General features: G+C 41.2%; 1 protein-coding gene across 2 annotated transcripts in view; it reads left to right on the top strand.

Moving 5' to 3' along the window:
• The window catches only part of NUP93 (nucleoporin 93), a 91,409-nt gene extending 70,257 nt beyond the window's left edge, over window positions 1–21,152 (top strand). For both annotated transcript variants that reach the window (XM_064459270.1, XM_064459271.1), the window contains 15 exons: window positions 980–1,119; window positions 3,221–3,353; window positions 4,312–4,469; window positions 6,181–6,346; window positions 7,149–7,242; window positions 8,315–8,506; window positions 8,749–8,875; window positions 8,986–9,058; window positions 9,395–9,439; window positions 11,066–11,182; window positions 11,837–11,955; window positions 14,291–14,408; window positions 14,787–14,870; window positions 15,659–15,787; window positions 20,919–21,152. In XM_064459270.1, the coding sequence (XP_064315340.1) occupies window positions 980–1,119; window positions 3,221–3,353; window positions 4,312–4,469; window positions 6,181–6,346; window positions 7,149–7,242; window positions 8,315–8,506; window positions 8,749–8,875; window positions 8,986–9,058; window positions 9,395–9,439; window positions 11,066–11,182; window positions 11,837–11,955; window positions 14,291–14,408; window positions 14,787–14,870; window positions 15,659–15,787; window positions 20,919–21,029 (1,806 nt within the window). In that variant the 3' untranslated portion in view covers window positions 21,030–21,152. The remainder of the gene's footprint in view (window positions 1–979; window positions 1,120–3,220; window positions 3,354–4,311; window positions 4,470–6,180; window positions 6,347–7,148; window positions 7,243–8,314; window positions 8,507–8,748; window positions 8,876–8,985; window positions 9,059–9,394; window positions 9,440–11,065; window positions 11,183–11,836; window positions 11,956–14,290; window positions 14,409–14,786; window positions 14,871–15,658; window positions 15,788–20,918) is intronic.
• The last annotated feature ends 215 nt before the right edge of the window (window positions 21,153–21,367 follow it).

Genomic DNA, 21,367 nt, shown 5'->3' with positions numbered 1-21,367 from the left:
CAGATCCTGCTAAAGCTGAAGGATGCTCCCATAGCAAAGCAAAAAGCCCCTAGGACTGGCTTTAAACCAAGGATCTGCCTGCTTTTCTTTTTTTACCCCACTCCATTAATTGTTTTGCCTTGATCCACGCCAAAAAATCAAATGCAGAAACCTGGCCACCTTTGAGAAGTGCTTGGAGGAGAATACTGCAGGAAGATGAAGTCGTGAAAAAACTTGCAAATTGGGAGAGCAAAAAGCTGTTCAGAAGCTGAGGGACAAATGTTTCAGTCAGTTCTGAATTAGACATGCATCTTTCCTTTGAACAGCTCTGTTCATTTTGCTAGGGACAACACGGTGAGTTTTGATGTTCTTGCTGCTTTGAAGCACTGAGATCGAACACCTGCCCTTGCTGGAGCTAACAGTGCTGTTACTTCTCAGTATTTTGCTGTTTCAGCAGGGATACTCTAGTCCTGTAGATTAGATATCAATATGATCTCATCCTTATGGATGAGCAGACGTGGTTGGCTTTCAATGTTTTTTTCAGACCTGAGTCTTTGTCCAAGTGATCAGTGTCCTTTAGACATTTCTCATCACAGCTGATTGCACAGCTTTCCAGTGGCAGCCAGAACAATTTCTTACATGGAAAACTGGTGATGTGGTATTTACTGAGTGGGATGTACAAGCTGGAAATGGGGAAGGAGACTGAGCACCATGTACCCAGCCTAGTTTTGGAAATCATTGTTGATCCTGGGTGACAATTGCAGGTACAATATTTATAGCCATCTTGTGCAAGAATTATACAGAGAAGCCTAGGAAAATTGATTTCTGCATAACAGAGTCCTTACCTTCATGACTGTGTCCAGTATCTCCATTATAAATCTAAACTGATGTTACTGTGTGTTTATGCTTTTCTTACACATCAAAACACCACGTAGCTCAAAACAGTGTTGCTTGTTCATCTCTGTACTAATCACTGTTGCATGGAATGGCTTGATTATAGAACATCTCTGAGATGTGGGCCATGGTGAAACAAATGACTGATGTTACCCTGGTTCCTGCTAGCGATGCCTTGAAAGTCCGGACAAACATGGAGGTCCGTATGGAATTTGTGAGGCAGGCTTTGCACTACCTAGAACAAAGGTAAGGTGAATGCTCTGCATAGCACAGTTTAATAGAGTTCCCTAATAATAAGCCAGAATAACTTTGTAATGCACACAAACATACTAAAAAATGAACTATCTCTTGCTTCTCACAGAGTGTCTGTTGCTTGCCTTTTCTGTTTTGCAGGTCTTAGAGCAGCCACTTGAGTATATAACTGTTTTAGTTAAAAACTGTTCTAGTTAAAAGGGCCTTGAATCCATGGGGAGGTTGTTTAGAAGACACAAAGACCTTTTATTCTATGTTGCCCTTAAATGTTCTGTATCTGTTGTAGTGGTAAGTGAAAATCATTCACTTGTGGAAAGAGGTCTGTTTCTCCTCTGCAAAAATATTCCCCTTTTCTGTACACCCTTTCTGATTCCTGATCACTGGCAGGAGTTAGTGCTGGGAGGACGTGAGGAAGCAGTGGGGAGAAATCTGGTGCAGTGAGTCAGGTTCTGATCATGCCATTTCTACACCAAAAGGTTTTTGTAAAATTTGAAGAGGCTGACACTGAGATATCTAGCAATGATTTTCAGACTCTGGAAAGTGGTTTACTGTCTATATCAGCAAGTATCACAGGGGCCTAAGCTCCTCAACCAAGAAAATGCTTGGAGAATTGCCAGCTGCAGAGCAGACAGAATGGTTGTAGAGAGAAAGCCCAAAGCTAGTACCTATTCACTGCAGATGTGAATATTGCAGCATCTCTTATCGAGTAGCCGCCAATGTAGCAGGCTAGTTCAGCAGTGGAAAGCAAACAATAGCTGCAGTGTAGTGTGTGGGCATTTGTTATGGATACAGATCTGCAATCTGAGCTCGGAAAGTGCTGTGCTCTAATACAGCATGCTGGGAAGAGATGTTTTTGCCTCCAGGCACAGCCTCTTCTTGGCCCGTGGCAGTTGGTTGCCACACCTCATCAGCACTTGCTGTCACCCAGGGGTGGTGCCAGTGGGCCTGCCTGTGCACAGATGAACTGACACATCAGAAGGATCTTCTGTTTCCAGTTCTTCGGTCTCAGCAGTGTACAGTGAGCCAGCGACTCCTAATCTGATTTGCCAAATATACAACATGCTAAATTTTCAGTGCCATTAACTGCTAACTGAAATTAATTACATAGAGTTTTCCCCCAGTCCTCCCAACTGTAGCAATTGGGCCGTTCAGCCTTAAAAAAACACCAACCAACCAAAAAAAAACCAACAACAAACAAACAAAAAAACCCCTGTGCCTTGCTTTGTAGCTTTTCTTTCCTAGCAGGAATTGCCTAATACAGGGGTGTTTCCATGCCTCACCAGCCCCTTACATGTATGAGGAGGAGATGTAGTGCTACTGGTTGCTTTGGAGTAAATGTGGTCTTAAGCCTTGAGGAGCCTGTGCTTAACTCAGCCATGATGTCAAGATATGGTGATACTTGTTACGTTTAGCATAACCTTTCAGTGTTACAGTCTGGCGGTGCACAAGTCTCATGCTGCAGAGAAAAAACCCACATAATTTATTGCTGCTGCTTTATGTAGGTATTCCTTCAGTGTACAGACTTTTGAGACTCCTGCTGCTAAACATGAATATTTGTTTAAATTACCTGCCTTGATTAAAGGCTTTGGGTTATTTTAGAAGGTGTTCTCAAGGCTGCCTTTATAACTAATTTTCCTCTAAATTCACTTTTTCTCTGTGATTTCCTGCTGGTAAATCCATGGCCCTCAAGTTTGTCCACAGGGCAGGGAAGAGAGGCAAACACATCAGTGGTGTTTAACTGTTCTTTTGTGATGGGATTGAGAGTTAAAGCATTAGGACAGAAAGGCTTTTTGCCAGTTACATAACTGAGTTTAACTTATTAAGATAACTTAATGAGAGGAAACTCATGATAGTATTGAACCTGGAGCAGTACCTCACAGTCTCCAAACAGGGTTTCTCTTGAGACTGCTGAATACAAGGATCTTCCTAAATTGACAGAAGTTTTTTGCCTCATTTTGTTGTAATGGTGATGTTTGAACATCAAGGTAATTTGCTTTAAATTGCTAATTCACTTGGATCTGAAAGGCAGTGGATGTTTTTGTAGCGAGTGTGTTACAGTCTGTTCACAAGTTTGTTTTGTTATGTTGTTTTTCAGTTACAAAAATTACACCTTTGTGACAGTCTTTGGAAACCTGCACCAGGCTCAGCTGGGTGGAGTCCCAGGGACCTACCAACTAGTCCGCAGCTTCTTGAACATCAAACTCCCTGCCCCTGTCCCTGGTCTTCAGGTATGTCCCTTACTTCCAGTGACTGAGCTGAAAAAGTGCTCCAGCACAGCCAGGAAACTAGTGCAGCCTCCAGTGGTTTTTCTGTTGTTTTTAGGGCAACAGGCTTTTATTCCATTTCTAGAATCTTTCATTAGGAAAATGGAAGATGGAGAACATCACTAGTCCTGAGGCATGGAGGTGCTCAGCAGTTTGAGTTCTAAATTCTAGAAATTATGGTCTCTTCAGGTGGTCTTTTTCGACATCAACAAGCAGGTATTAGAATACGTTATGATGTTTCAAAAAAGCAGTAACTTAATGTCCCTGGTTTGCTTTTTCTCAGTTTATTTGCACCTACTGTAAGATGGCGATGCCAGTTGTTGTTGACTACATATGTAATGAATTGATCTGAACCGTAGCCCAAGCTTTTATTTAGGAATTTGAATAAAATCTTACTCACCTGCACATAGTAGGAAGTCCATAGCTGTGCACCTACAAGATTACCAGATAAACAGACAGGCTGGATTGAAAAATAAAAGCTAAAAGTTAAATTAAATAATAATAAACTTTAACATTGGAGACCACATAGCTGAGTCTAGCTGTCGTTTCAGCATGGATCCTGCTGAGATCCATGATTAGTTTGGTATCTTTCTTTTTCAGTACAAATGTATTTAATACCTCAATGGACTAATCGAAATCTACCTCCTGGGTGGGGAGATATCTGTATGCTAGCTCTGGGGTTGTCAGAACCTCACTCAGAACTGAAATCTGGGCAAGGAGAAGAGTCTCCCATCCTTTGCTGCTAGGATGTGCACAGCTTTCACAGGACTTCAACCTCTGGCTTCTGTAACACAAACGGAATTTTTTACCAAAATCAGTGCGTGGGTATAAGGGCAGAAATAATGAATTAGGCAAATGATAAAGAAAATTAATTCAAATATGCTGCTTTTTTAAAAAAAAAAATATTTATTTTTTTTTTCAGGATGGTGAGGTGGAGGGCCATCCTGTCTGGGCACTGATTTACTACTGCATGCGCTGTGGAGATTTGACTGCAGCCATGCATGTGGTGAAACGGGCACAGCACCAGCTGGGAGAGTTTAAAACCTGGTTCCAGGAATACATGCACAGTAAAGATAAAAGGTAATTGGGAACTAGGAAAGACCCTTTTGGAGGGCAGGGGGTGAGTGAGAGTTGTTGTGGAGTAATTAAATAATCAGTGGCTTGTATCAGCTGGTAGAAATATAAGCAGCTCAGTTCTCTCCTGGTGGTGATGGCTGCCTGGTTTTTATATTACCTAGCTAAATTACATGTAGGAAGTTTGTATGTTTTAATTTGTGGCTTTGAAGCCTAGAATTCTCCATAAAGATGTTTGAAAATATGCAAAAATTTACATTTCAAAAATAGAGCGGTGTAGCTGTGCTTTTTCACCATAGAATCTGCCCTGTGTAATGGTAGGTTACTGCATACAGTAGATCAGATTTAGTCTGCTGTCATGAATCCTCTGTCTTTTTATTTCCCCCATTGCTTATATTAGTTGAATTTCCTTTGGGGAACGCTTTTTACTACACCTGTTTTCATAAGAATGCCACACAATAAAAGCAAGTAGTGTTTGTTAGAGGCCTTTAGAGGCTTTCACGCTCACATCGTTGTTGTGCTTATTCCCCTCATCCAGTTTTTGCTATCCATCACTTGACAGAAGCCACTGGCCAAACTACTGATTATGTGGTTGCAAGAAGTTGAGTTAGCACATCTTAAGGTGTGCTCCAAAGTCTGCTGTGACGTTTTAGGTTATCTTGTTTCTCTTTACACTTGCAATGAATTTCTAACAAGCACATGGTCAGCTATTCCATCATAGCTGTCCTCCCTTCAAGGCAATGGCACTGTGATAAGGTACTGGCTGAAATTGGGGGAAACTGGAGGGCCTGGCTAAGTGCTAGGACATGAACCTGTAATATCCCACCTCAGCTTATGACAGCTTCATTCGTGTATGTGGGAAGCCTTCATCCTGCAATATGCTGAATGTATTGGGGCTTTTCAGGTATGAAAATGTGAGCAAGAACATATCGGTTTGCACGTCTTAAAAACAAACAAACTTGAGGGGGGGGAATCGAAGTACCATTTACACCCTGTTCTTTTTCTTTAAATTAACTTGGTTTGTAGAGAATATCTAGGAGTGCTCATTATAATGAGATTGTTCCAGAAACCTTAGTGAAGGTATCATCATTGTTTTCATTACAAACACTTTAATGAGAAACAGTATAGTTGATTTACTTTGTTTTTATTACAGCTATGAAAAGGTACTCTGCCTACAGATTTGACAAACAGTGTCTTAGTCTAGGAGAACACTTTATTGATTCAATTCTGTAAAATTCTCTACAAGAGAGTACAAGAAATAGAATGACAAAGAACATTATGACAGTATTTAATGATAAAGATGAAAGTGTCTCTTCTAAAAGACTTTATGGTACAACGACCTGCTCACTTGTTTGTTACTAACCCAAAGAGTCCAAAGACTTTGTGAGCTGTCTTTCTGAAATTATAAAATAGCAGAGCAAACCAAAATAGCTCATCTACCACAATATTAATGCACCCCTAAAGAGACTGTAATCTGATTTTTTTTTTTTTTTTTCTGTCCTGCAATGGGTATTTGAAGATGATCCTCCATAACTTTATACATTTAAATTCATGTGTGCAAAATTTTTACCGGCAGATGTAAATTGAAAGTGCAGGAAATATTGGGCAGTGTCATTATGCCTTTGCTGTGAATGTACACCTGTTTACGTTGATTTGTATCCAGGTTTCCTCATACCTGGGAAAGATGGGTTCATGTATTTTTCTCTTTTCCCCTTAGACTGTCTCCTGCCACAGAACATAAACTGCGTCTTCATTACAGGCGAGCTCTGAGAAATAATACTGACCCGTACAAAAGGGCTGTTTATTGTATTATTGGCCGTTGTGACATTACAGATAACCAGAGTGAAGTTGCTGATAAAACAGAAGATTATCTTTGGCTAAAAGTAAGTGTGGTGTTTGGATTGTGTTGCTGTTTGTTGGTTTTTCTTTTTTTTTTTCTTTCTTTAAGAACAGGTCTAAATGGTATTGCATTTCTGCGCTGCTCTGCTAGCCTCCCTACTTCTAGGTCTGATGTTTTGCATCAAAGTAATGCATGTGACTTGACCTTGCAGATGGTGAAGGGCTGGGAACCCGTGTCCCAGTGCTGCTCTGTTACCCTCTGTACTATCAGGTGCTAATTTTGGGGACACTCCTCTTTGGAAGTGTCATGTTCTTCATTTGACACGGATCTGTGTCAGCTCTTTTTACAAGTAGTGTTAGCTTGCCATAGTGAGGATCCTTTGAATTTTCCTTTCTGGATGGATTATGGCTGAAAAGGTGGTGTCAGTTGGCAGAAGATGATGCTGTTGATGTGTCTACAGTCCAAAGTCCTTACAGTTTGGTGGGGGCATGATAGATACTGGTCAGTACCCATTTCTCTCCTTTATCAGAAAGAGGGAGTAGAATGATGTATTTGTTAAGACGGGATAAAAAAATATTGGTTTTAATTATTGAGTAGAGAGCATTCAGAGTCCCAGCATCGGAGTTTGATGGCAGGGACAGATACAAAAGGACACCTGGGTTATATCTGCATGGATTTCTGCTGTTGCTGCCTTGGAGATCTTTGCTTCCCAGCAACGGATGGACCTGATGTTGTGGCTAGATGTAGCTGCTAGTCACAATTGGAATTAGTATCTTCTGAGCGTATCCCTTGTGTAAGGTGAAGTTGAAATATCTGTGCTTCTCTTTTTTGGGTGTGTTTTCTAGCTGAACCAAGTGTGTTTTGATGATGATGGCGCGAGTTCTCCACAAGACCGACTAACATTATCACAGTTCCAGAAGCAGCTGCTAGAAGACTATGGTAAGAAGCCACAAAGACATGTGTTGCTTGGGCTTTTTTTTTTTCTGCTTTGGGCTGTTCCCAATTGTTACTACACAAACCCAGACTCCACAAAATCCTATAGCTCTTCTCTAGTGACAGGCATCTTTAGGGTGTTTGTGGACAGCCTGCTTCCCTAGGGTAATGGCAGACCTCAGTAAGACACAATGAGTGAGTCCTGTGTGTTCCCAGCAATCAAGAGAGTGAATATTCATCTGTGAACAACACTGCTGCTATTTGTACTTTAACCATACTAAATTTTGGATTGCTTTCTCTCACCATAAATATGCTAAGGTCTTTTAGCAAAACTTCCAGCTTCTGGAATACAGAACAGAAAAGCAATCATTACCTAATGTAGGCATGTATTTCCAAGGCTTTGCTCTGTGTGCATCCATTGTTCATTGTTTCCCTTAAATCACTATTTGAAGTAATTTTCTGGGGACCCAAATCACAGTTCCTTCCACTTCAGAAAGTTTTAGGAACATCCGCAGCCCAAGAGAGTACCTGTTCCCATAATCATTTTCCAATCAATGAAAATTAGGTCGCTGTGACTATCCCAAACTTAGATTTTAATTCTCCACAGCCTTCTAGTTTGTAGCATCACTCACACTCAGATCAAAATGCATGGAAAAAAGTACAATAAGCTACCGTTGGTATCACTGCATAGGAAAATCCAGGTTTTAAACATCATTTGTACCGCTTGGCATAAGTATGAGCACTACAGAATCTATTGTAGTCTGTCAGAGTTGGTGGCTCGTTGTCTGAAAAGAACAAAGGAACTTCTTTGAGTAACTGTTCATTGTCCTTCACTTTCTGCATGCATCTTTATGCTGTGGTCTTTCGTGATGTATTTGCAGTGGAACAGTTATAGATAAGCCACTGATGTGCGATTAGGCATTCAGTTTTGTCTAGTGTGTTTATTTCTGTTGGTACTGAATATGCAATAGTGATGCACTGTGACAGGAAGCATCTGCTGTCGGTGATCTCTGATTGCAAAATCATTTTCACTTATGCTCTCTGTGTGTGTTGTGGTTCTTTTTTTTTTTTTCTTCAGGTGAATCACATTTTGCAGTGAACCAGCAGCCTTTCCTCTACTTCCAAGTATTGTTCTTGACAGCACAGTTTGAAGCTGCAATTGCTTTTCTCTTCCGGACAGAGCGTTTGCGTTGTCATGCTGTCCATGTTGCGTTGGTCCTGTTTGAGTTAAAATTGCTCCTGAAATCTTCTGGGCAGAGTGCACAGCTATGTAAGTCCTGCACATTTACTTTATTGTAAAGGAGTATTTTCTGAGCCCTCAGAGTACCCCGTAGACACTGAAGGTCTATGTAGTTGATCAAACAAGCAGCATGTATCAGAACAGTCTCCTAGAAGTTAATTGGTTTAGTTGCATTACAGCTCCGGATCATGGCTCTGGCTAATTTGAGATGAAGATCAGAGCAACGTTTCTTGGCATTAGATTCTCTGATAGCATTGTTTCTGACATTGCAGTAAGCCACGAAGCTGGTGACCCTTCTGGCATCAGGCGTCTAAATTTTGTGCGGCTTCTGATGCTTTACACCCGTAAGTTTGAATCAACGGATCCAAGGGAAGCTCTGCAGTACTTTTACTTTCTCAGGTAGGAGCTAATATATGTCTCTAGATTTTTTTTTCCTAGTTATTACTGCTTAATTATTCTTACCTGGCAAGTCCTCAGAAACAGGAATACTTTCCTCTTGTCTTTTGTAGGAATGAGAAGGACAGCCAAGGAGAGAATATGTTCTTGCGTTGTGTTAGTGAACTAGTAATTGAAAGCAGAGAGGTATGTTTGGCCATGTCTTGCTTTCCTCACTTAAAGTGAAATTCATTTCTTCATTGAAATCTTTATGAGGCAGGACAGTCTTAAACACTTGTTTACTCTTTCTGCCTGATGCAGACCTATTTGATGGGTGATCTCACAATGACTATGTTTAAGATATTTAAACACGCCTTTTTGCCTGTCTGTTGTTAATATAGAAATTATCTTGACATCGATCACTGTTCTTCATTCATCCATGACTGCATCTTTGTACTTAGTAAATATGTTGTGAAATACATGCCATTCATCTCTCTCTTCTTGTTTCCTTTTTTTTCGTACTTTAAACCTCTGTGGATATAGTTTGATATGATTCTTGGAAAGCTGGAAAATGATGGTAGCAGGAAGGTGAGTTGACAATTTATGTTTCTGTTTTACATAAAAAAGTACAAACTATGTGTGATTTCCAAAGTAGTTGTGAGGCTATCTTGCTTTTCTTTAATTTTCACTAGCCAAATTATTACTGTGTTTGAATACATGCAAGTTCTCCAGTTAAGAGATCCTTTTACAGAATAATCTGTGACCTGCCTTAACAGAAGGCAGGTCAGGAACTGCAGGGCAAACTGTGTCCCTGTAGACAGCTGATGTAACTGAAGAAACAAATGGTATCAGGTACTTCAGTGAGGTCAGAATTTCTTCTTTACAGTAGGAAAGTGAATTTTGTACACCTTAATAAAAAGCAATTAGTAAAAATGGCTTCTAAGTGAGATTATTCTGTTAACTGAGGTGCGTGTGCAAAAACTATATTACATTATCCTCATTCACCTCAGAGGAGTAATGTGTCGCAGCCTGTTAAAAATTCTTGTAATTAAGGGAGCAAGGGCTAACAGACCACAGGAAGAGCCACAACTGATCTGTCCTCTCCATATAGATGAGGGTAAGTATTGGATCAAAGATCAGCTATTTTTAGTTGTGATGGATCTTACTTCTGCTGTAAAAGCAGTAATCTAAAAGTAAAATGTAAGTTTACATGGTCAGAAGATAAAGGAAACCTTAAGGTTTCACCAGAACAGAGGAGAGTGCATGCAAATTATTAAAATTTTGGATAATCAGTGAAGTTTTTCTGTTCGCTGCAACTTTGGAACCTTTCTGTGTGAAGCAGACTCCAGAATGGCTTAAATCTTCATTTTAAGATTAGGCCATATGCTGACATTATCGCTACTGTCAAAAAAAAAAAGTTATTTCTGGCAGGGTTTTTTTAGATGTTTTTGTTCTGTCAGTTTAAAAGCAGTGAGATTGCACACAGGAGAGCAAGATAACTCAGTAATCTTCAGTAATCTTTACAAATATTTTTTTCACTTTACAGTTCTTTGAGATAGATAGTTTTTAGATTATACCATTAGTGGTGAATCCTGTTTTCTTGACTTTACTCAATTCCTTTTAAATGTAACTGTATTCTTGTGTTTCTTTGGTATGAAACCAGCAATCCTAGTTTCCAAATAAATTCTTCTAGGTGATGTAGTCTTATTTTTATACCCTCAACTACAGTAAAGTCCTTTCCAGATATCCTTAACTCTTTCCTCTGTTTTATTCTACTTGTGTTTGTTGTTTCTTTTAAAATTCTTGTCACCGTTTCTTTTATCTGTGTGATTTCACTTGCAACCTGTTATGCCAATATACACAAATAATATCCCTGGAGACCCTGGCATGGTATATGCTGAGGTCTTTTGTGTTTTCTTCTCCTCTGTAATGTGTCATCAGCAATTAAAATAACTTAGAATTTGACCTGCTATCTAGGTCATTTTGAATGAATTAGAAACCACAGATGTCTCAGTGCTGACTCTGTTTTGGAGAAAGTCTCCTCACAAGAGCCCTTTCTATTTTTAATGTGTCCCTTTCCCATGTTCCCGTGGAAATGTACAGGCCCTTCTAGTCATAATCCAACATGTAAAATATTCATTGCCTTGACATAAAATTCAGTCGTTTTTTAAGCATTCTGATTTCTCTCCTTTCATTTTTGTGTCCCCTCTTTAGCCTGGAGTGATAGACAAGTTTGCAAGTGACACAAAACCCATTATTAACAAAGTGGCTTCTGCAGCAGAAAATAAAGGATTGTTTGAAGAAGCTGCAAAACTCTATGACCTTGCAAAGGTAAATATATTCTATGTGCTGTCTTAAATATGTACTTGGTTCACCCTTTTTTTTTTTTTTTCAAATAGTCTCCCTGTGGTTAGGAGGTTAAATTTAATCTTGGAGATTGAATTGCCCTTATTCAAGCAGATTACTTCTCCTGCTGTTAAAGCAGAGTTATTGGCTGCATGGAGGGGAGTTTCAGTGAGCAAACCCAGATGGATTACACTCCAACCCATTCTGATTTAAGACATCCTGGTTCTTGATCAATGTGGTCTTTTGAGGAGATTGTCCCGTGCATGATTTTATTCTGGCTAGTGAGGTTATTTGTTATTGGAAGGGTGTGCTTTTCCAATTTCCTAGATGTTGAAGTCTAAACTAGTTGGGCTTTATAGTGAGTACTCTTGTTTCCCTTTGAAATACATTTGAAATAAAAGTGGATACAACCATAGCCACTGTTTTAGAGGAAAATTAGGGGAAAATACTTTTTCGCATGAGCCAGCAGCATTGTGTTGCTCATAGCTAATATGATCTTGACTGTTTATGGGAGGGAGGCAGGCATCTCTGAGCTTGCAGTAGACACCACTGCATGAGACTTTTCTGCTTGTCCAATGAGATTTAAACACTAAGTCCCATCTTGCTCCTTTTATTTGTGTGTGACTTTAATACCAACAGAACCCTGACAAAGTTCTAGAACTGATGAACAAGCTCCTCAGTCCCGTTGTTCCCCAGATCGGTACTCCCCAGTCAAACAAAGAGCGGTTGAAGAACATGGCTCATTCCATTGCTGAGAGGTAAGACAAGGGGGCAGGATGGGGTGATTCACCTGGACCTGACCTGGGACTGTCAGTTCAGTGGGTATTAGTTCCTGACTTTGATTCTGCTGGCTGGACTGTGGCATCCACAGCAATGTATTCAGGAAGACAGAGAAGAGGTCAGAATTTACCCTGTCCTGCTCGTGATGGCTTGCAATACTGAAACCAAGAAGTATAATCTTCAGGGGCAGGTCAGGTAAATTTGGCAAGAAGCTTTATCTGTAGGTGAATCAGGAAAAGGAATTGCAGGGTTGCCAACTGGAGACAGAGGCTATAAAGGAGCAATAAATACAATGAATTGTATTTTTTATCACAGAATCCCAGGTCGGAAGGGACCTCAGGGATCATCTAGTCCAACCTTTCTAGGAAGAGCACAGTCTAGACAAGATGGCCCAGCACCCCATCCAGCTGAATCTTAAAAGTGTACGATGTGGCTGAGTCAACCACTTCCCTGGGAAATTATTCCAATGGTTGACTGTTCCCACTGTGAAAAATTTCTCTCTTGTGTCCAGTCAAATCTCCCCAAGAGCAACTTGTGTCCATTCCCCCTGTCCTCTCCATGTGACTCCTTGTAAATAGGGAGTCTCCATCTTCTCTGTAGCTACCCCTTAAGTACTGTTACATGGTGATGAGATGGTGAAGGTTTTAGGTGATTTTTAAAGCAAGTTATCGTAACAGTTGCAGAATCACTGCACACAATTCACCTGCTTGAAGTAGTACTATGAGAGAGCTACAAAACCAGTGATTCTGACTTGTAACAGCAGAACAGCAAGGCAGCAGTTGCCTGAAAACTTTATTCCACTGCTGCTTTAATGAAAGCTTAAAAGAGGACATTTACGCTGAGACATGTATATTGTTAATGTAACCAGTGGACTTCATTTCCACAGCCTGTTACTTTAGGAAAGTGCCATGTGGTGTTTATAAAAGAGAAATGGAAGTGGCCAAAAGGAATGTCACCTGCAGTGTCAGTGTGCTAATTAGAATACATGTTTGAGAGACATCAGTGCTCAAGATTCATTAGCAGTCAGAAGTTAGGAATAACCTATTTCTGTAAGGTTGTAATTGCAAAATAGCTTTGGGACTGTTTTTTAAATCATCTTCTTTTGGTGCATCTTGTCACAGTGACTGCCATGGACAATTCCTATATTTTACTGGAGCAAAATGTGGGTACCTGTGAGAAATGTCCTACTGCTTTTTCTCAACTGTTCTGGTGGGGAGAGAATAAAAATAAATAAAGCACACTTGCTGGTGCTTCGAAATTGGGAAGACAAATACAGAAATGTATTGATTTCAGTCAGAGGCCTTTGCCTTTCTTCTTTTGACAAGTGGCATTTGCCAGTCACTCCTTCAGTCACCCTTTCCTTCATTTAGTCAGCTGCAGACAGAGTAAAAATTGGCGCTGTATTGACTTAGCGAGAGACTCATTTGGTAGCAGACATTAAGGAGCATTAAACCTATGGCTTGAGTTTAAGCTTCAGCAAAGGCTGTAACGGGCTTTGTTTTGCTGCTTGCTTTGATCTGTATGAGCACACTAAATATTACAGTTCAGTAATGCCACTTTACAGCTGCAAACCTGTGTGAGTGCAAAGCCAGAACGGTTCTGATTAGCTCATCTTCTTGCCGGTTAAATGTAATACAGGGCTCTTCTTCGTGTACTGAAGACGGTACTGTAGCGATGCAGCTTTCCTCTTGTGCGTTCTTGTGATGTTTTTGGAACGGGGAGACACCTGACAGAAAAGACCAAGAGGCTAGCTGCCTGCCTTCTCTGCAGCAGCACAGTGCACGGTGTGGACCGTGCACTTGACCGCACCTACCACTACCTTGAGGAAGGAGCTCCTTTCTGACCTTGTGCTGGTTAGGAGAGGGAGCAGACAGGTCTTCAATTCATCTCCTAGCAAGTGTAGCTAGAGAGAGCCTGTGGAAACGTCTAATCCATTTTTAAGTCTTAACTTCTGTCCTGAAGCAGGCAGTTGTGCTGGAGAATTGTCTGTTGTAAAAGAGCGTGTTAAACGTGCTTGTACAGCACTTGCCTTGCAGGTGTCTGGTTCCTGTCACTGCCGTGAGTACGGAAAGTGTAAACATTTAAAAGGAAATAAACGCTGGATTTGATGGAAAACTGGAAGTGAATAAAAAAATATTTTTAAAAAACCACAACCTGTGAAAATTCTGCCTCCTGGTTAAGGAAAATTAAAGCTGTCCTTTGTTAGATGCCTTCTGTCCTTGTGCTTGATGTCTCCGCTTCCAAGAATTGCAAGAGCACATTTATAAATGGCGGCCATTTTGCACAATAAAATTGTAAAACAATTTCTTTCAGGTACAAAGCTCAGGGGATAAGTGCAAAGAAATCTGTTGACTCCACGTTCTACCTTCTGCTAGACTTAATCACGTTTTTTGATGAATATCACGCCGGTCACATTGACAGGGCCTTTGATGTAAGTTTCAAGAGTTCTGTTTGAAGTGCAGCCTTCCTAATGCCCTTGAAAGCCCAGAACATCTCAAATAACATCACTTAAACCAGAAAATTTTATTTAATGAGTTAAGAGGTGCTGCAGTGCTATAGAAGTTTAAAAATGTGTTTCTTCCCTGTTGCTTGATAATCAGGAAGATCTTTCTGGAGCTATTTTGTAGACATTGAACAAAATAATCCTGCTACTCAACAAAGTGAGGAGATAAACCAATAAATAACAATGAAACTATTTCTCTTGAATGGAATCAAGAGCATTTCATTAACACTTCAAAAGCATGCTTTATTAGTATATGGTACACAGAACGTTGATTATCTACCCTGATTCCTGCTTTTCTTTTTGAAGATTATTGAACGCCTAAAGCTTGTACCTCTTAGCCAAGATTGCGTAGAGGAGAGAGTTGCTGCCTTCCGGAATTTCAGTGATGAAGTAAGTAATGTCTCTTGGTTTTAGCTTCCAAAAGCCTTTTGCTTTGTTAAAAGGATCTTAAAACCTTGTCATCTCATCATTCTTTAACAGGGAAATAGGCTGGAATTATTTTTTATTTGTACAAGTAGACTCTCGGCTTGCAACTTTTTCTCCTTAATGCTGCTCTTTGGAGCACTAGAGTTCCCTACCCAGAAGTCCTGTCTCCAGTTTGCAGAAGGCATCTGCAGATCTGAACATCTCTGAACTTAACTGAGTTTGATTCAGGAATTTGGGATATTGAAAACTTTCAACTATGCTGCTGACTTAGTTCTTCCACGCATTTAATGGTCACTGAGCATTGTAGGGTCTTGTGTTTCCTTCCATCCAAATTAGAGGAACTCATGTATCTGGGTATTAGCTGATAAAGCATACGAAGCACAACACGAGGCTATTATTGCTCTTGAACTGTTTTAACTGGAGGGTGATGCTGCTCTCTTAGACAGTTTGGGTGTATTTGGGTGCTTTGGAGTTTTTTTTTTATTCAGGCACTTTGGGTTTTATCTGAACTGTTGCTATCAAACATGAAGGTGCAGCCATTATGCATGTCTGTTTCAACTTTGGGTGACTTTTTTTTGCTATGCGGTGCAGTCACAGCTGTGACTAACCATTTAATATATGACTGTTATGAGTAAATATCAACCATAGTTATCATTGCTTGGTTTTCTGATGTTGTATAGCAAGGGTAATGATTCTGTCAACCTGCATTTCATTAGAATACGTCTCTCCCCCACCCCACTTTCTTTGTGTAGATCAGGCACAATTTATCTGAGGTCCTGCTTGCAACCATGAATATTTTATTCACCCAGTATAAGAGGATGAAAGGCACAAGCCCAGCCGCTCCTTCCAGACCCCAGCGGGTAATGGAAGACAGAGATTCGGTAAGATTATAATCCTCACTGTCTGACAAGTTTTACTACTTCCCTTGTCCCCTGATTTCAAGGGATTTGGCTTCAAATAACTGTGAATCTCTAATGGCCTTTGCTTTTGACTTGCTCAGTCACTTAGAATCTTAGACTACTCAGCTTGCTCAGTTACTTAATCTTGAGATTGGTCTCTCATAACTTCAGCTTTGCATAAAGATGGGATATTGCTCTAAATGGTATTGAGCTAATTAAGATATATTATGTTATACATCCACCTCCTAGCAAGATAAAACAAGTGTTCAGTTTGCTTCTTGGTGGGATCTTAAATAGTTAAGAGATGTGGACAATGCGGTGTCTCTAGGATAGTTGGTGTTGCTGCCTGATAACTGAGCTGTTCTTTTTCAAGAACTTGATTTCCACTCCTTTCATTTCAGTTAGTGCCCTGTTTGTGCAAAACTGATTTCTGGTGGAAAGGCCTTGACTCCCCTCCTTCGCTTGCCTCTGTAGTGATGTGGGCTGGCATTTTCAAAGTGTCCTTGGGCAATACACCAAGATGCTCAAGTACATTCACTGTAGCAGTTTGCCCGTGGTGCTCTGCTGCCTCTGCAGCAGAGTGAGCAGCTTCCATGTGTGGTGGTGCTTGGTCTGGCTGCCTGGTTTAAATGGCTGACAACGGTGGATTTGACTTCACTGCTAGAGTCGGTGCTGAAGCGTTTCCCTCACCCACTGGTACGAGCCTATGCCTTCAGCAAGCCTCAAAATAGGCGCCACTTAAAGGGCACAGCCAGATTTGCAGGCACTCACCTGCCAACATGCTGTGTGGAACAGAAGGGTTCTCAGCTCAGCTGTTTTCGGGTTTGGTCTTGTAGCTCTTATTAAGTTAAAGCTGCCACAGGCACTTGAAAACCAAGGCCAAACCACTCATCCCATCTTTACGGATTAGGAAATAAATATCAACTTGTTTTGAGAACGAAAACCAACTTGGGCCACAACCAGCTTTATTCCAGGCTTTAGTCATCTGCAAAAGTGCCTTTGATCTGTAAATTGCAATATTGGTAAAAGTCTTAGTAGCATTTTTAAATTACACCAGAAAATTAAAGGCTCAAGTAATGATACAGCTTTTGTCTTTGGGGTACATCCTGCGTGTGAGCTACAGGATCCTGCCTTGCAGCTACACTTGTAGACTAAATCGGCAACATTGGAGAAGGATGCATGCTGCTTGGGCTTCCCCCACCTTAAATTCTGTACGTGTGAAGAATTCCCAGGCTAATGCAATCTGTTACCTGCTCTGTGTGTTCACAAGGTTGCCACTGAGCAAACAGCCTTAGCTTCTGTTTTCCAAGTGAGCTGTTTTCAGTCTTGTGCATTACGTAGAAGCGTTTACCAATCTCCCTAGGGGTGTAATGCTGTCAGGTGTCATCTCAGTATGAATGCCATGACTGTGGCCTACCAAAGATTGTTGGGCTGATTGGTGATGGGATCAGCAGCTTTGCTGGCAGGAGTTCATGTAGAAGGAAGACACCATGACATCATATCGTATCAACAGCGTGCTTGTTACCAGTGTGCTCAGTGTGAGCGTGCTTTGTAAATGTGCTCTGCACTCTTGTGCTGTTACAGTTGTGGAGATCAGCTGATGATGTACCTTGCTAAAAACCCTTGAAAGTTTTCTTTTTTCAGGCTTCAAGTTTTGTTAATCAAGCTTCTGGCCTTGTGGTGGGATGTCATGGCAGCAGGGTATCTAGGGGTGTTGGAGACACAGGGTTTCTGAGTCACAGACCTCCGGCTGTGCAATAACAGCTGTGCTTAACCATCAGAGGGGACAAGTGCCTGGTGTCTCTGCAGTCAGGGAGGTGATAAGAGAAAATAACTATGTGGCTGTAATGTCAGAAGGGAGCATAAATCTGCTGATGTAGGATTGGCTAGAGAGAAAGAATCTTACAGCCCTATAGCTCCTGGCTGCCTGAAGATTGGCATGTGCAGAAAAATACCAGGCATGGGCACATGGAAGGTAGGATAAGAACAGCTTTAGCTTGTGTTCCCCCTTTTATTTTTTTACCCTGAAGAATTTCCTCCAAGAGTGCAGGAGCAGGGAATCTAGATCAGTTCAGTTTCCCTGACTGGGAAGTGACTTGGGGGATTTTAGTGGTGGGAAGAAACGAGGGCATTACAAATGTGAGGAGAGGGGTGTTTCCGCAGCAAAATCTCGCTGTTCACCTGAACAGAGACAGCAGATATGAGCTTCTGGAGGCTGTGCTTGGCAAGAATTTTTCCTCTGAACTTCCCTGGGAGAAAGGCAGCTTTTCCTTTTTCCATGGGGAAGCAAATTTTAGGGGAAAAGAGGCTCTTCCAGAAGCTTTAACAATCTCAGCGCATTGCCCAATAGGCAGTGCAAGTGAAAAAAGACCTTTCCTTGAGTAGATTATTGAACTCCCTGGGTTTTCTCCAGATCCATTGGAGCAGACAGATTCAAATCCGTCTGTTCATCAGAAGAATTTGAAAACACGAGACAGTAGCTGTAAGTCTGAGGCTTATTCCAAATAGCAGGGCACAGAGTCCCTCAGAGTAGGAACTCATGGCCTTTGAATTTGCGCTCTCGTGTCAAGCACTGGTCTGCTGCCTGCCCGAAGCAGGATCCTGCTGTAAGGGGTCGGGGTAGAGGGGCTTTGGCAGGAATGGTGCTGGGGGCAGGATGGAGAGGAGTAGTGCCTTTGGAGCCCCCTGAACCCAGTAATGCTCTCATCTAGAACATCTCCCATCCCACTTCAGAGATGGAATAGGCTTTATTTAGAAATTATCAGGTTTGGAGTCGGAGCTGGCATTTTATGCATTTTGTTTATTTCAGAATGAAATTACCTAAGCTGTCTTTTGAGGGTGGTTTTTTTTTTTAATGTATATACATTAATTCGTTTTGGGAATGAGGGAGCAAAGTCCTGTCCCACTTGGCCCGATCCATTTTGTCGGATTTGAGGCAGAGATTGCAGCAAGCCGGACTGCGGTGCCGGAAGCCATGGCTGCGGTGACAGCCCTGACCCAGACGCTGTGAGTACATGACAGCAATGTCATATGCTCCCTGCCATGACCCGGGGTGGCGAACTCTATGGAGCAGCCCAAGGGCATTATCTTGGCGGCAAAATTAGGTCATGAAATGAACGGAATTCTTTTATTATTATTTATTTGTGGTCTTATTTTAAATCGCAAGTGACTCTAACATTCATTAAGTAATTACAGCCAATAGAACATCTAGACCTCCAGGCTGCTCTTAACCTCTGCAAACCTTTATTTGTTTTTCCTGAAGTATTGGAACCTATCATGTTGTTCTGCTTTTTAAAAGTAGACCAGCTCTAGTATCATTGCTACCGAAAAGGTAAAGGGAACAGTAACTCACACTGCTCCTAAGCCTTAGTCACAGTGAGAGTTTTTGCCTCTTAATATTTTTAATTCTAAAGAGTCAGACACCTTGACATGTTCTTTTTTTATCTACCACCTATTTTGACCTCCACTGAAAAGTAGCGGGTCAGACACAATTACACAACCTTGCTGTGTAACGGATTTGGAAGCAGACTAAAAGGAGTGTTGACTGTGACTGGAACTGAACAAGTAATTTTCAGGTTACTTTGTTAAATAGCTGATGCATCCACATGAACTAGCTGGTAACTTACAGCTAGGGAAACTGTCCTGGCAGCTTTTAGCAATTGGGTCAGTCTGTTTTGCTGCTTACTCCAGAGGCCCACTGATGTGCTGCGCTGCCTTCTGGCATTCCTCAGCTGTGGTGCTTAAGGAAGGGAAGAGTGCCTCCCGCTGTATCCCTGGCTGTGCCATTCGCAGCTCCAGGTGTTCATCTGTCCTTGGCCAGACAGGAGTACGCTGCAAGATGGGAACTCTGCTCTGCAGTTTGGCCAGGCCGCTGCTCTTTGTGGACAGTTGTGGCTTTCCTTCAGATGGGATAATGGAAACAGAATATTAAATGGCTCTGATCTTAGTGCTAAAGAAAACTTACTTTCCTGCCCCATGTGTAAACCTGAAGGGTTTTTGCACAGCTGTAGTAGTAGCAGCATCCAGACAGTGTCTTGAAACAAATAATGGAAAAGCTGGGATGCTCCTCTGTCAGCTTCCAAAGCTCCTCTGTTGCCATTGAATAACTGCCTGGTTTAACATCACCCTGCAAAAGGGGTAGAATTGCCCAGGTGGGCATCAGGGATGGTGTTTCAAACTGTTCCCAGCCATGTAATGGGCTTCGGTCACTTCTCAGTGTGTAAGTTCCTGCTGTAAGATTTACCATCCGCATGCCCAGAGCAGCCAAAGCTGCTTCGTCTTTCCCTGCAGTCAGTAGATGAAAGGACGATTTGAACAGTGGGATCTTCTAGTACAGTAATTTAGAGATGCTTAGTATTTAAGAAGAAAACACTATGAGCAATCAAAACAATCAGGCTGCACATTTTTCGTAAAGATTCAGGATTTCTGTATTCCCCTGACCTCTACCAGTTATCAAAATGATTTTCCTTTTAATTTACTAATGGCTTTAGCAAATTAAATAAATTATTCCTGAATTCCTTCAGCTGTTACGTAGCCTTCTCATACGCAAGAAGGGCTTTGGTTACTTCAGGCAAAGGTCTCTGACTGTACTCAGTGTGTCTACTTCCACTGTGTTAAGGAATGAAGAGCCTTTAAGGATGTTGGTATGTTGTAGGTGATGCTGGAGACCTCCAGGTGCATGGGGCACCACCAGTTTGTTTCTAATCCTTCTGCTTTAAGAATGTTAATGCGAAATATGAAGTTGACCCTGCTGAAATGCAGCAAGGTGGAAAAGAATCCTGTTGCCCTGGGAAAGCCCACTTCATGCAGAAATGACAAGATTGCTGCAGTACAGCAACACCCCACACTGTTGAAAATGTTTTTTCTTGGGTAATTTTAAATAAATGTTTGGAGGGGTTTTTTTAAGCAAAAGGGTAACTTTATATGGTTTTAGTAGTTGGAAAAGGGAGTAATTCATTTTCCTTCCAAATGCGGAGAGAGATTATCCAGAGAGCAGCTCTGAGAAATAAACATTACATTTGCTTGTTTGAAAAGGCAAGTGTTTAACTCATGTCTAACGCAGCTTCCACTGTGGGTTTTTGATTCTAAAGTAACTGTACTTTCTGTTTTGTAGCAACTTCGATCTCAAGCTCGTGCACTGATAACGTTTGCTGGGATGATCCCTTACAGAACATCGGGAGACACAAACGCAAGACTGGTGCAAATGGAGGTTCTTATGAATTAGCAGAGAAGCTTTCGCTTAGGGTGGCAGCAACCTGTGCCTGTCTTTAGTACGTTCAGAGGGTGGGACCAGTATCGTTTTGTATTCTGTATTTTTGTTGATGGAAATAAATTTCTTTGATTTCTATTTGTTTTTGACATTTTCATTTTCACTGATTTTTGTTTTTATGCTTTTATTAATTTCATTTTGAATTGGTTTATATTTAGAAAATTATTCTTTAGTTAATGGACTATGCAGAGAAAGAAGTTAGATCTGCTGTAGGGAGGTGAGTGAGCAATTTTGTAGCAGAAGAGGAAGCGGAGAAGAAAACTTTTGATTTAATGCTTGCTGAACATACACCT

Source organism: Phalacrocorax carbo, chromosome 8, assembly GCF_963921805.1.
Source record: "Phalacrocorax carbo chromosome 8, bPhaCar2.1, whole genome shotgun sequence".
Lineage (NCBI taxonomy): Eukaryota > Metazoa > Chordata > Aves > Suliformes > Phalacrocoracidae > Phalacrocorax > Phalacrocorax carbo.
The sequence above is the reverse complement of the archived record's forward strand: the minus strand, read 5'-3'. Positions and strand labels throughout refer to the sequence as shown.